Below are 13,931 nucleotides of genomic sequence, written 5' to 3'. Positions count from 1 at the left end.
TATATGCCTGATGCCATGGACCATCTCAATCCCATGCATCTGATTAAGTCTGACTCAGTTTCTTCCAATATGTTCGGTGGCATGGACATATATTCCATCCACCTATTTTAAGCCTGGCATACTGCATGGACAGTATATATTGCTCAAGTGTGGGAATGCTCATATCCCATCATTTCTCTGTTCTTTTATGGTAACCCCCATAATTATCTCAGATGTCATGATAAATAAGTGTTGAATTTGGCCTTGACATCTGTTACCAATTATATTAGATTTGTAATTTCTCATAATGGCATGAGGATAATTAGGCAGATGATGCAAAAAGTGATGAAACAAAGATAAAAAATTATTTTTAAAAATTAATATCGCAGCAATTGTCTTCTCAATTACTCTCCATAAGGGGGGACTATAATAATAATGTAATTTTAAAGAATGGTTCAATTTTTGTTTTATTGTATGTTTCATGTGTTAACAACTAAGATTCTGTATTCCCTTAGACATGTTTTTGAGAACTTTCATTGTTTGATTTGATTATTGACAAAGCTATTTTAAAGTTGTGTTAAGCTCAATTTTGTAGGAAATTTTCCTGGCTGATTACCAGCATCCACACATCAACCCCTGAAAAGACTTCCATTCTACGACTACACCTAGAGGACATCTGAGAAAAGACTTTCAGAGACTTTAAATGAACAGTTTTGATTTGTTCTTTTTGTTGGTTTTTTTCTCTTTCTGTTATAATATACACCATCTGTAACATGTATTCTCTGCAGAGGCCCTCCCTTTGCAAGACTAATGTCAAAGCGTCGGTTCATGAGGACAAAAAAAAAAAAATTGCCCCTCTGGACAAAACTTTCCTCTCTTCCTTTTCTATATTGTTGTTCACATATTATTAGTTAGCAATAGTTATCATATTGTTTTTACTGTTCCGTCAAGGAAACATTTTGTTTCTTGAGGAACAACAGGGGGGACTGTAACGATTGGAATAACGCCACCTGCTGGATACTTACTGTAGAGGAGTTCTGCCCATGAAGGGAAGGTCTTTGAGGGCAAGACCAGGAGTCAGGAAGTGACGCGGGCTAGTGGGAGGAGGAAGGAAGAGACTGGCGCTCAGTCTCGCGCTCTTTCCTCTGGACTCTGGCGGAGAAGGGAGCTAGAAATGCGCTCTCCCTTTAATAGATAGGAATCTAGGCCTTTCTCTCTCTCTTTACCAAATTCTTATTCTCCTTAATAAATGCTTAAAAGTCTAACTCTTGCTAAAGCTTATAATTTATTGGCGACCACTCATTAGATATTTTAGACAGTTTAGCTAGAATTTTAGCCCTTAACATAGTGTTCTCAGAAGCTAAAGACTTTGAACTTTACATCGACCCCCTTCGGGTCCAGTGAACCAATGAATTTGAATGGCGCTAGCCAATCAGCTGGAAGAACCTCCCATTTCTGGGAGGAGGACATGAAGGAGGGAGTTGATGCTGGCAGAGGACTTCGGTCTCTTGGTTCCAGACATCGGTTTGGTGGCAGGACTTCAGGTGGGAGGTTAGGAAGGCTAGGATTTCCATGCTCTAAGAAATCTGTTCTCAATCTCTTTCTTTACTACCTTATATCTTTTAATAAACCCTTAAAAAGCCTAAACTCATTTATCAGTGATTTTAGCCAGTTTCCCCCCAAAACTGGGGGGGACAGATTAGAACCCACATTTAGAATTTTAAAATACACAATGGACTGATGCAAAGTGAAGTGAGCAGAACCAGAACAATTTCTAATATAACATCAACATCGTAAAGAAGAACGAAAGACTCAGGAACTCTGAGCAACACAACAGCTACCATGATTCCAGAGGCCTGCTAACAAAGGGTGCTACTCACCTCCTGACAGAGCCATGTACACCGATATAGAGGATGAGACACACAGTTTGGGATGTGGCCAATGTGGGGATTCATTCCCAAATAAGAGTGTCTGTATCCAGGCTCTGAAGATGCCCAGTAAGGCAGGGGGCAGAGCCTCCTGAGGCAGCCCCTCCCAATTCTGGAGAGCTCCCCTGGTTAAGAAGTGTTTCCTTCTGCCAAGTCTAACTTTCTCTCTTCACACTTTCACTTACTAAATAAATAAAATTGGCTTTTATTCAATTTGACCTAGTAATCACCAGCAAGTCTGGTTTACCTGCTTACCACCTATTCCTTGTTCATAGAAAACCGACTTCCTGATCCCACCTGTTGGTTACCCCCCCCCCCAAAAAAGTAATGCCATTGGGAAACAGGAGTATTTTCTTTCCCCTCCTTGGGCTATTACATCATTCTTGTCAAAGAGATATATGGAACAGATGGTACCACTACACTGTTGTTACGCAGTTAAGTTTTAGGATGGGTCAGGCTTGGATAGAGTCGTGATACATCATAATAACATGGAGTGACGACTGGTGGCAGCCAAAGGATTACCGACTGGAACACGCTTTACTCTCAGAGTGGAGTTATTTGGCCAAGTCTCTGCGACTATGTAAAGGAACAGTCAGCTGCCCACAGAGTCACCGGTCACTAAATGACTCCTAATTTACAACAAACATTTATTTTATTTTCCAGTGACATGTAAGGGTAGTTTTCAACATTCATTTTCATAAGATTTAGAGTTCCACATTTTTCTCCCTCTCTCCCTTTCCTCCCCCCTCCACAAGATCCCAACCAGGTTATTATATATGTACAATCGGTTCTTTCTATGGGGGTGGATGGTATGCTCCATCATCAGTCCCTTGGGATTGTCTTGGATCATTGTATTGCTGAGGGTACTTAAGTAAATGACTCCTAATTTAAACTGGTGGTGGTAGGTGCATCTGGCTTGAGGAAGCCAGTCCCCTTTTCATCATAAGGCAGGCCCGCAAATACAATATGCTCCACACAAGACCAAATGACAAACTCTGAGCTAAATTCCATCTCTCCCAGGATGCCCTGGGGTCAAGCAGACAGGGGTCAGGACGCCTGTGTGCCCATCGCAATTTCACCCTATTCACCATCTGTGGGTTCGGGTTTTAAATCTAGGACTACAGGCTTTCTCGGGGCCCCTACCTAAAACTCTACACCCTCCTGTCCCAGAACCATCACTGCAAGAGGAACTCTGCCCCTCTGAAATTGTGGCTGACAGCCACGGGCTCAGTTCAAAGGCCCTCGTACTTCCTAGAGGGCACAGAACTCCCAGCCAGAGGAGGAAAGAAATGAAGAACCTCTAGAAAGATGGTTCTTAGCCTCCTGAGCTTCTCTAACTCATCTGCCAACACAAAGCTAAACTGTCCTGAGGGGCCTAGATAAGGGGGACTCAATTCACTGCTTTCTGATGGCCTTAAGTTAGTCTAAAGTTTTCCCCACTTGGAAAACAAAAAGTTCTTTGCTCTATGCCTCTAAATTCCTTCCTAAACACCATATTCCCCCACCCTTCTTAAAAGACCGAGAATCTATTTTGTAGTACAGAACAGAAGCTGAAAAAGACGCCAATGAATAAACGGACGCGACAGAAGGTTTAATGCAGCGGGGTTTGGCTGTCAATGCCAAGAAAATCCATGCTGAGCCGCCCACTGCCTAAACTTTTTGTAAATAAAGACGGAGGATGTCTCAGCTTCCACTATTAGCATCCCGAATCTACCAGCAGGGAAAGTGAGGGGGCCCCTACCCTCAGATGCTGTGGCCAGGAAGGAACCAGCAGAGAAAACACAGGCCCACAGCTCTGCATTCCTCCAAATGCCACGACTTAATGAGGTGCTAAGCATGCTGGCTTAGAGATTAGCACCAGTAGCTTTTGCTGCTGCTGTTTTGTTTTTAAACAACACCTACAATGTTCGTGTACAATTACTAGATTTGTAGAAAACCATTTAAAGTGTCATAAACTTCTGGTCTACCAGGTCACACGCAGGCCAGAAGTGCCAATCCCTAACTTCTTGGCTTCCATCTACTCTATACAATCTCCCACACCCCCACCCCCCCCACCCCCGCATTGGCAGGGCAGCTCTGGAAAAACAGTGGGCTCCAAAGCAGATTCCTGAGTCACCTAACAAATGAACAAACTGGCCCAGAGAGAAACATACAGCAATGTCTAACGACTCTCTCCGAACCAAGTTCAGGACCAGGCAGATCAACTGCGGGCATATGTGATATACTCACCTGGCCCAAAGATGGCGCCATAGGGGCCCCAAGATAATCTGAGCGAACCAAGAGTTTGGTGAATTTAGGATCCAGTCTTAAAACTTCTTCAATTCCCTAGTTTTCCCATACTAGAAAGTTCTACATAGTTCCAGAAGTAGCCAACACTTCCAAATGCCACTTTGTGCTTTTGGCCCGCCCTGGCAAAGGGACCTAGTCCATAACCACTCTGGCTCCAACATGCTACGATGAGTCTTCCAGACTAACGAGAAGCAAGTCAATCAGCGTTTGTGAATATGCAGGCGTGAGGAAAAGCACTAGAGAAACAAAAAAGGGTTAAAAAAAGAAAATAACCCATGCTCTCCAGTCTCACAGGGGAGATAACCATGAACAAACAAGATACAGACAGAATCACCTGGACGTCATCTTAGAAGGAGGCACGAGCATTCAAGGGGATCGGGAAAAGCTTCTTGCAAAAGGTAGGACTTCAGCTGGAGGGGAGGTGGGAGAACATTCCGGGCCTGGGGACACCAGAGGGAATGCCTGGCACAGGGAGATGGAGGGTCTTGGGAGTGGGACAGCCAGGAAGGCTGGGGGCAGTAGAGCAAAGAGGACATGGTAGGGAGCGAGGGAGGAGGAGGTATGTTATGGAGGGCTCTGAAGGCCAGACAGGAATACGTATTTGCTCCTGGAGGTAACAGAGTTCACTGCATGGAAAGTAACATGGTCTCAGCTGCCCTTTTCCTCAATAAAACAACAAAATGACCACATACAAGACAACGTGCCAACACTGGTCTCGTGTAAAAGCTCTGAGATGCTATTAAATGTACTCTGAATAAATTCTGCTACATCTCTCTACGTTGTCCCTGTCAAAGGCCAAAGACCTGAGTGGGAAAACGATGAACTGAGCAGACCCACGTAGGCTGCCACCCACCAGGATGCGGACCGGCCACGCTGCACAAGGTTCACAAGAAATGCTCAGGAAAAAGTAAACTTGCCATCTGTTTAAGACTCGAAAGTGAGCAGATTTATTTGGGAAGAATCCTGGTGTTTAAACAGAATGTCTTTCCTCCTCCACCACAGGGAAAACCGTTGGAAGCAGGCAGTCAACACAGCAGTCTGGGAGTCAACATTCTTAAGTTTCAGATGTACCAAGTTTTCACTGTTCAAGCAACAAGGATTCCACGATTAGCGGTCAGTGAGGGTGCCACAGGCTTCTCTGTAACTGTAGTGCATCGAATGCAACTCTCAGGAGGTGGGATTCCCACAAGCAATGACATCAACTGTTACTCAGCATTAAGAAAAATTCTGGGGGCGGCTAGATGGTGCACTGGATAAAGCGTCGGCCCTGGACTCAGGACGACCTGAGTTCAAATCTGGCCTCAGCCACTTGACACTTGCTAGCTGTGTGACCCTGGGCAAGTCACTTGACCCTCATTGCCCCGCAAAAAAAAAAAAAAAAAAAAAAGAAAAGAAAAGAAAAAAGAAAAGTTCTTCCAGGATACACACGTCTTCTAGGGTGACTCACTTGCACTCTGGTTGTTGGTGCAAGGGCACAACAGCTGGGTTTGACACCGACAGTCTCCTGACCATCCAAGCTGTCCCAACAGCCTGTCAGAAGGCAGAAGGACAGGGCCCTTCCAACCTTTCTGGGCACCCACTAGTCCCAGGACAAGCAGCCCCCACCTTGTACTAAACCCTGTGCTAAACCAACCACGTGATTCACCTGGGCGACCACGCTCTCCTAACAGCTTTCCTATGTAGGCAGCTAGTAATGCCTGCCTGTGTGCTAGGAAGCCCCCACACGTGGCCACCCACATACCTTTCAGAGCGATGACTCTCGAGGCCGGATTCATAATGGCACTTTCTGCAGAGATGGGCCGTCGGATGGGAGTGGCTGGGTCGCTCATGTCAATGATGACTACCTGAGCTTGCTCTCCCACCTTCTCCCGGATGCAGATGAACTTGTCCGACTCCATCGTCAGTGTGCTGAAGCCAATGTTGGCCAGATTGATGCCCAGGTTCTGAAGCTAGACAGAGGAACACTTGGTTAAATCAAACATAACTGAGGGGGACGGGAGCTGAGAGCACCTAGTCTGAACCCTCAGTCCATTTCCCTCACTTTCCACACGGGCCAATATCCGAACCCAGGTTTTCAGATTCCAAACCCAAAGCTTTGGGCACCATATCCCACTGCTAGACAACACAGGTGCCCACCCGCAGCACAGAGACAAGGCTCTGCGGCACTGACCCTGTGCCAGGCACTGGGCTGACCCAACAGGCAGCTCACTGGAGGTCTGTCTGAGGACCAGCCCCGTTGAATCTGGAGGAGGCTGCAAAGGGTTGGCATTTTTGGCCCCCTATCTGTCAGTGTCTGTGTGTCTTCACTGGTCTAAGGAACGCACTCAGATCACTTAAGCCCTAGAGTACATAGCCTAGGAGGAGACCTAGGCACCAAGACTTGTTGTTGCGGTCTATTTAAAAATCAAAGTGAAAATGATGAGGCAAACACCTTAGTTCCCAGATCTCTCGTAACAGCCGCAGCAGAAGACACCTGTCAGGGCAGGCTTCATTCACTCAGAGGTACACTGAGCACCTACCAGATCTTAGCAAGTGGGGAGCCAGAGGAAGACAATGAGTGAAAAATTAAAATGCAATTGTAGACCAAGAACCCAGAACCCTGGAGGTAAACTAGCCTAAGCCTGACATTTTTACAGAAAGGGAAACTGAGGCCCAGAGAGAAGAAGAGACTTTTCCAAGATCACCCAGGTAGGCTGAGACAAAGCCAGGATTTCTGAACCAGGTCTTGTGGTACTAGGTCTTGAGCTCTTTCCCCCGTACAAGGAAATCTGGAGGGTTCATATTGTGGACCCCTGATCAGAGCCTTCTGCCCCGCCCTCACCCCCAACCCATGGACTCTGCCCCTTTAGGGAAGTTGTAACCTTGTCAAAGATATGTGGTTATTTGTTTCTCCTTATCTCTGACTCTTGATATCCATCGAGCAGCTAGATGTAGTGGTGAGACTATAGGACATGGAGACAGGAAGACTTGATTCTGAATCTTGCCTTGGACATTTACTACCGATGTGACACTGGGCAGAGGTCACTTTACCTTCCTCCACCTCATGAGCACGCACCTCATGAGCGTCACCAGAATCAACTGAGAGAATGCGTTGTGAGACTGTCCTCAGTCCTGAGATATAAGTAGTTTAGCTGTGAGTGATGTGTATGATAGACTACGAATGGTGACTCACTCATGTTTAAGCATTCTCTAGTCCCTTAAGTTAATAATACTACAGCACAGAGCAGAGATATTAAGTGATTACTCTTCATGTACTCGAATATATTCCTTAGTGGCTTAAGCCAATGCAGCGATGTGTTCTCAGGTACCAATGAATTGTAAACTTGCTCTGGGTCGGGATAACTAAATCCCTTTTTACTGTGTTCACTGTGGTTAACCAAGGCCCCCAGAAGAGAGAAAGGACCATCAGACCAAAATCAACTGTTCTAAAGGGACCTACGTGTGTTGTCACAAACCCATATAAGGTCAGAACTTCCTTGGAGCGGGACCAATCAGCATTAGAAACTGAAAGAGGAGGGGCAGCTAGATGGCGCAGTGGATAGAGCACCAGCCCTGGAGTCAGGAGTACCCGAATTCAAATCTGGCCTCAGACACCTAACACTTACTAGCTGTGTGACCCTGGGCAAGTCACTTAACCCCAATTGCCTCACTTAAAGAAAAGAAAAGAAAAGAAACTGAAAGAGGTCAAGAGAATGTGTAACAGTGATCACAACTGGGGACAAGGGACTGCATCCTAGACTAGTTCATGATTTCTGTCTTTCTGTGCATAAGCATTTTATATGTGGGAGGGGTTTGTTTAAAAACAGTGGTGTATAAATACTTAGAAGCCCCTGCTTAGCCCCAGGCTCAGGGTCTTGTAGCTCCTACCCCTGCCTGACCGGCTTTATCGTAAGACAGGCCCTCTCTCAATAAACCTATTCCCCTACAGCTTGGAGACTTGGCTATTTCTTCTTCTTCGTTGGACTTAGAAATGTTCGCAACAGTGTGTAAGGCACTTCTCAGCTCCTGATGCAACATATAAATACTGACTTATCGTTGTTATAAAAAATTCCGTTCAGGTATTACCTCCCATAGGATGTCTCTTCCTAACCTCTCTCCCTGCTGTTAGAACCTGAGTGCCGGCCCCCCACATTACTTTTGATGCATGAGGTATGGACGTGTTGTGTCCCCAAAGTTCCCCGAGGGCAGGGCAGAGCGTGCCATCTTCGTCTCTGTGGCCTCTGTTCCTGGCAGTTATTTGGCACACAGTAGAGGCTTAAAAAATTAACTGAATTCTGAGGGACCTACCAATGCTTGGAATGAGGGTTACTAGACTTCTTGGGGAGTCAAGACAGTATCTGCGCGCCTCAGGCAAGGGTTAAAAACCACATCCACTACATTGGAAAACTGTGCCCATGTGGGGTTGGGCGCCCTTCCTTCACACTGATGTAGGTTCGCAAAAGTGAAACTAAGTAACTGGTCACATGAAAGTGAAAAGCTTTTCTACTAACAAGAAACAACACAACTAGGATGAGAAGGGAAAGTACGGATTAGCAGAGAGTCTTCCATCAAATCCTCTTTTAAGGGTCTGCTATCTAAGGGACCCAGGGAACTAACCAATGGAGAACATCAAAAGTCATTCCCCAATAGACAAACGGGCAAGCAAGATGGACAAACACTTATCAAAAGAAGAAAGTCGGGCAGCTAGGTGGCACCGGCCCTGGATTCAGGAGGACCCGAGTTCAAATCCAACCTCGGACACCTGACATTGACTAGCTGTGTGACCTTGGGCAAGTGACTTAACCCTCAATGCCCGGAGGAGGAGGTCAAGCTATCCACCACCTTAGGAAAAAATGTTCCAACGCAAACAAACACAAGTGAGGTTCCGCCTCTCACCCACCAGATTAGCAAAGCTGACAAAAGATGGAAAATGAAAATTGCTGGCAGAGCTATGATCCAGTTCAGTCACTCTGGTATGACCAGAAATTACGAACTGTGTAGATTCTCTTTGGCCCGATCTTACCACTACCAGGCCTACACACCTCAGAGAGATCAAGGAAAGAGGGAAAGGGCCCTTAGGGACAAAATCATTACTACCAGTCCTTTTCATGGACCAGTGGGGGTGATGGCAGGGGGGCATGGTGTCCCCTTCGAGTGGAGAGTGGCTAACCAAATTATGGAATATGAATGGAATGGAATAGAACTGCAACGTCAGAAATTATGAAATACTTGAAAAGTCTGAGAAACCTGGAGAGACTTCTATTAACTGATGCAGAGTGAAGTCAACAGAGCCAAGAGAACAGTTTAACAAGTAATAAAAACACTGTAAAGACAACCAGGTTTGAAAGAACTCTGATTGATGCAATTACCAAAGAGGTTCCAGGGATGTTTTACATGATGGCTGAAAATTTTACCTGTCATATTGACCGACTCCTAATGAACCTATTCTTTAACCTCACTCAATTCAATAATCAATATTTAAGCAACACCTACTACACGCAAGTGCTCTGCCAAGCCTCGGGTTACAAAGAGGAAAAAAATCACATCCCTTGCAAAAAGGGACTTTACATGGGGGGTGGGGAGTGAAGGGGAGGAAAGATGCATGAGAATGTGAGAAAAACTGGAAGATGGTGGCGACGTCTATATTCTGTAAGAGGAGCAAAAAAGCTTGGAACCTGTGGGGAAAGAAGAAAGGGGGAGATGTGGGAGCACCTGAGTCAAGCCTTTGAGGAAGAGAATTTCCAAAGCCGGGGGAAAAGTCCATTCCAGGCACAGAAGACTGAGAAAAGAGAGAGCAGGAAATACTCGGCAGCAAAAACTAGGAACCAAGTGAGTGCGGACTGAATGAAGGGGCATAAACACACAGCTTTACACTAGTATAATATGGTAAAGATGGCCAGCTGTGACTGCCTCACCCGATGCTTTATCAGGGCGTGGAGGTGACTGGGGAGACCCTGAAGGCTGTGCCAGTGATGACAAAACTCTAACCTGTCACAGGAGTATGGAAAAGATGCCTGGCATCCACAGACCAACAGAGCCAAGTTCATAAAGAAAAGTTCAGTACCAAGTGATGAATTTTTGAGCTATACCGACTCAAAATCAGAAGCTTATTATGCAATCTGCATTTATGCAGAGATCTTATTCTAAATCACAAAGATTTCCTATTTTAACTTTTCCCCCAAAGCCTGGCTACAATGAAAATGAGTCAATTTACAGATAAATCAATACAAGGAGGGAGACTTCCAATTTATTAACATTTACAGACTTCCGTATCAGTCCATCATAAGCCTTGGAAGTAACAGCCACGTCCAGAGCTATTAAAAGTCCATACCTGGGGCAGCTAGATGGCACAGTGGTTAAAGCGCTGGCCCTGGATTCAGTAGTACCTGAGTTCAAATCCGGCCTCAGACACTTAACACTTACTAGCTGTGTGACCCTGGGCAAGTCACTTAACCCCCATTGCCCCGCCCCCCCCAAAAGTCCATACCTGAAGACAACCCCCAACTGTAATGAACAGAATGGAAAATCGCTGCACCACCAAAAATGACTAAACATAGATTCTTTCAGAGGAAACTAGGAAGACCTCTGATGCAGTGAAGTGAGTGTTTCTGCAATGATGACAAAGAAAAACAACTCTAAGACTTGCGGGCCAGATCAATGCAATGATTAAACCCAAAATCCAGGGACTGAAGACAATTGAAAACGACAAAGGCAAAACCTGCCACACTGAGCCACGAGGACACAGCTTCTACTGGCTCTGGTCATTTACTCAGCGCTGGCGGCCATACTAGGACTATGAGACTTTGGGGCCAGAAAGAAGATTCTAGAGAAGGATGGTTAAGGTTTTCTCAAGTAATGGGAAATGACCCCAGGTCAGATTCACGCCTTCTAAATCCTAGGGGCAAATGTAACTCCAAAATGTGAGACAAAGTTCCCTCACTACTTAAGGAAGATTTTGTACTTAGGTTAGTTTCCCTTAGAGAATAAATGAGTGTTTCAAAAGAGTCAGAAAATGAAATCAGGAATATTGGACAACAGATTGACACACATGTTTATGCTGCTGAAAGGACTGGGAGCAGCAGGCTCCAGTTAAGGGAGCACAGAGCACCAGACCTGGAGACGCAAGACTACTCATTCTAAGTTCAAATCTGGCCTCAGATACTTATTGGGTGACCCTGGGCGAGTCACTTCACCCTATTTGCCTCAGTTTCCTCCTCTGTAAAATGAGCTGGAGAAGTAAACAGCAAACCAAGAAAACTCCAAATGGGCTCATGAGGAGTAGAATGAATAACAAAACGGATTGATTAATTGATCTCCCACACATGGCTGTCCTATAGCAGTGGGAGTTTTGCAAAGATAGGCAAGTCAAAGAACCCAGACTGAAGCCTGGAGAGTCTTAAGAGGTTGCTGAGTCCCTGGGAGAATACAGAAGCCCCAAAGGTGAAGTTGACCCCTTTAATGTCAGTCCTCAGCTTCCCAGAGGGAGGATCCCTGCTTCTGCACTGCCGCTCTACTCTATCCTACTGCCCCTGTCCCAGTCACGTCTCTGGGTGCTGGTGAACCTTCGGCAAGGGCAAGGGTTCTCTGCTATGGTCCACTCTGACCCCATCTGCTAAGACGAGACACATTCCTTATCAACAATGACCAGGCTGCTGGTCCAGTTTCCGGGGGCAAAGTTGGGGAGGGTATGGACAACAGTCCAGCAGGCTTGGACAGGCCGGCCAGGATGGGAAGGGACACCCGCATCGATGAGATCACCCGTTCCTTCAAGGATCTATTGCCGGGCGTGGCTTGAAGGGCTCTAGCCTGGGAGAGGGAGGAAATGACATTTCTGAGGGGCTCTCTTCACAGAGCAGCAATCAGAACACTGTGTCTGGTTCCCCGGTGTGTAAGGAACAGCAAGGATGAGTAGTAAAATGCGCCCACAGCAGTGTGAATGGCCACTAAGGACGAGTCCCACCTTCTTTGCACTTTGCTGTTAGAGGAGCTGGGCTTTCACATGAACACTCCCCCAAAAAGTTGTGACGTGGTTGGTCTGAGTCCACCGCCGGGGATGCATTCTCTGCAGCCTCCCCTCTACCCCAAGAGTTCTAGCAGAGAGGAAACAACATCCAGCGGCCAAGCTTTTCTCAGTCAGCCTGTCTCGTAAATGAGCTTCTCTACACAAAATGTCATCTTCTCATTCTGTCCTAAGAGCTGCGGACCCTTAGAAAACCACCCGGCCTGGAATAAAAAGCCCTCTCCTCCCAACAGCCAACCCCAGATGGGCCAAAGGAAGCCCATCCTAAGGCGCAGCATGGTCCTCTGTGAGAGCAAATGTCCAACAACTGCGATAGAGCCAATCTTTATGGCTGTGTCAGGAGGTCTGGCACATGGTATGGGGAAGGGGAGGGAGAAAGGAATGAGCAGCTATTAAGTACCTCCTAGGGGCCAGGCACTGGGCCAAGCGCTTTACAGGTATTACCTCATTTGACAGAGATCATTTTCTACATGACCAAAGCTAGTCAGCACTGGGCACATAGTAGGTGCTTAATAAGTGCTTACTGAAGTTGAAGTTTATCTTTTAGAGAGGCAGTGGGATGGAAAGAGTTGCTGGACTTCAAGAGTCAGAAGACCTGGGTTCAAATCTTGCCTCAGACCCATCACACTGTGGACCTCTAGACAAGTCCCTAACTCTCTCAGGCTCAATGGCCCCTACAACACCTGGGATGCTCGAGAGTATAACTTGGGAGGCACCGCATCTCCACATCTTGCCTTTCTTTGCATTCCCAGCACTCAGCACAGCCCAGCACATAGTCAGTGGTAGAGGATCTGAGTGAGGAGACAAACCCTGGACATCTTTTGAAGGTTTCTGTTTCCTTTTCTATAAAACAAGGACTTCAGACTAAAGCTGGAGAGTCCCTGAAGACCTCAAACAATGGCCATTATGCTGAGGCTGGGGCCTCCTTGCCTCCCTCCAGAGATTCCAAGACTTAATGATCTAGAAGCCAGAGAACTAAACTTGCTCAGATCAGGTGTTATCGCCACAGAGCACAGGCTCTTAACCCGGGGTCTGGAATGTGCACCTAAGCATTTGATGTGACGAGCTGACAAACGATTCTAAGAAGTGTCCATCCATAGACCTCCCCAGCCCGGGGAACAGGACAGAACACGTCCGCAAAGGAGGACTCCTCCAGAGGTGCCCACCTAGCTGGGATGGAAGGGGGACAACTTCTCTGCCCTCCAGAAGCTCAGGGGACAAGAGTCTTTGCTTGTGGCACTTGGGCAGAAGGCATCGCCAGAGGGCCAAAGGGTTCCAAAACAGACTGAAGCTGGACATGGGAGGGTCACAGTATATCTAACCAGCAAGTGAGCGGAGACTTGACTGTCCTCTAACAGGCCGAATTCCTGCCTCTCAACTTTAGGTGGAGCTACCCAGGGAGCTCCCATTTCTTGGATATGTTAAACCATCCTGGCACTCAGAGGAAAAGGGCTTGGGGGGCCAGCGAGGGAGGTGCTGCTGAATCACCAGTGGATAAAAATGAAGCAAAGGCATCATGCCAGGGGAGCAAGCAGAGCAGCAAAGGGGCAGTCTAGTGTCTCCTTGGCGTTACTATGAAGACCAAACAGGATTTAAAAAGTATCACAGAAAGTGGCCTCTCCCTGCCTCCCCCACCCGGAGGAGCGGCACACATATGTCCTGCTCTCTGGAGACAGGGTTAGGGTTAGCTGACGCACGAGGAAGGTCAGACGTCTGCAATCTGGCCTCCCAGCTGC

General features: G+C 46.7%; 1 protein-coding gene across 4 annotated transcripts in view; it reads right to left on the bottom strand.

The window, feature by feature from the left end:
* CLTCL1 (clathrin heavy chain like 1) overlaps positions 1-13,931 on the bottom strand; it is an 81,674-nt gene that overhangs the window by 64,585 nt on the left and 3,158 nt on the right. For all 4 annotated transcript variants that reach the window (XM_044003687.1, XM_044003670.1, XM_044003696.1 and 1 more), the window contains exon 2: positions 5,938-6,145. In XM_044003687.1, coding sequence (XP_043859622.1) covers positions 5,938-6,145 — 208 coding nt within the window. The remainder of the gene's footprint in view (positions 1-5,937; positions 6,146-13,931) is intronic.

This window comes from Dromiciops gliroides, chromosome 1 (genome assembly GCF_019393635.1).
Source record: "Dromiciops gliroides isolate mDroGli1 chromosome 1, mDroGli1.pri, whole genome shotgun sequence".
Lineage (NCBI taxonomy): Eukaryota > Metazoa > Chordata > Mammalia > Microbiotheria > Microbiotheriidae > Dromiciops > Dromiciops gliroides.
This window is presented reverse-complemented; position numbering and strand designations above follow the sequence as displayed.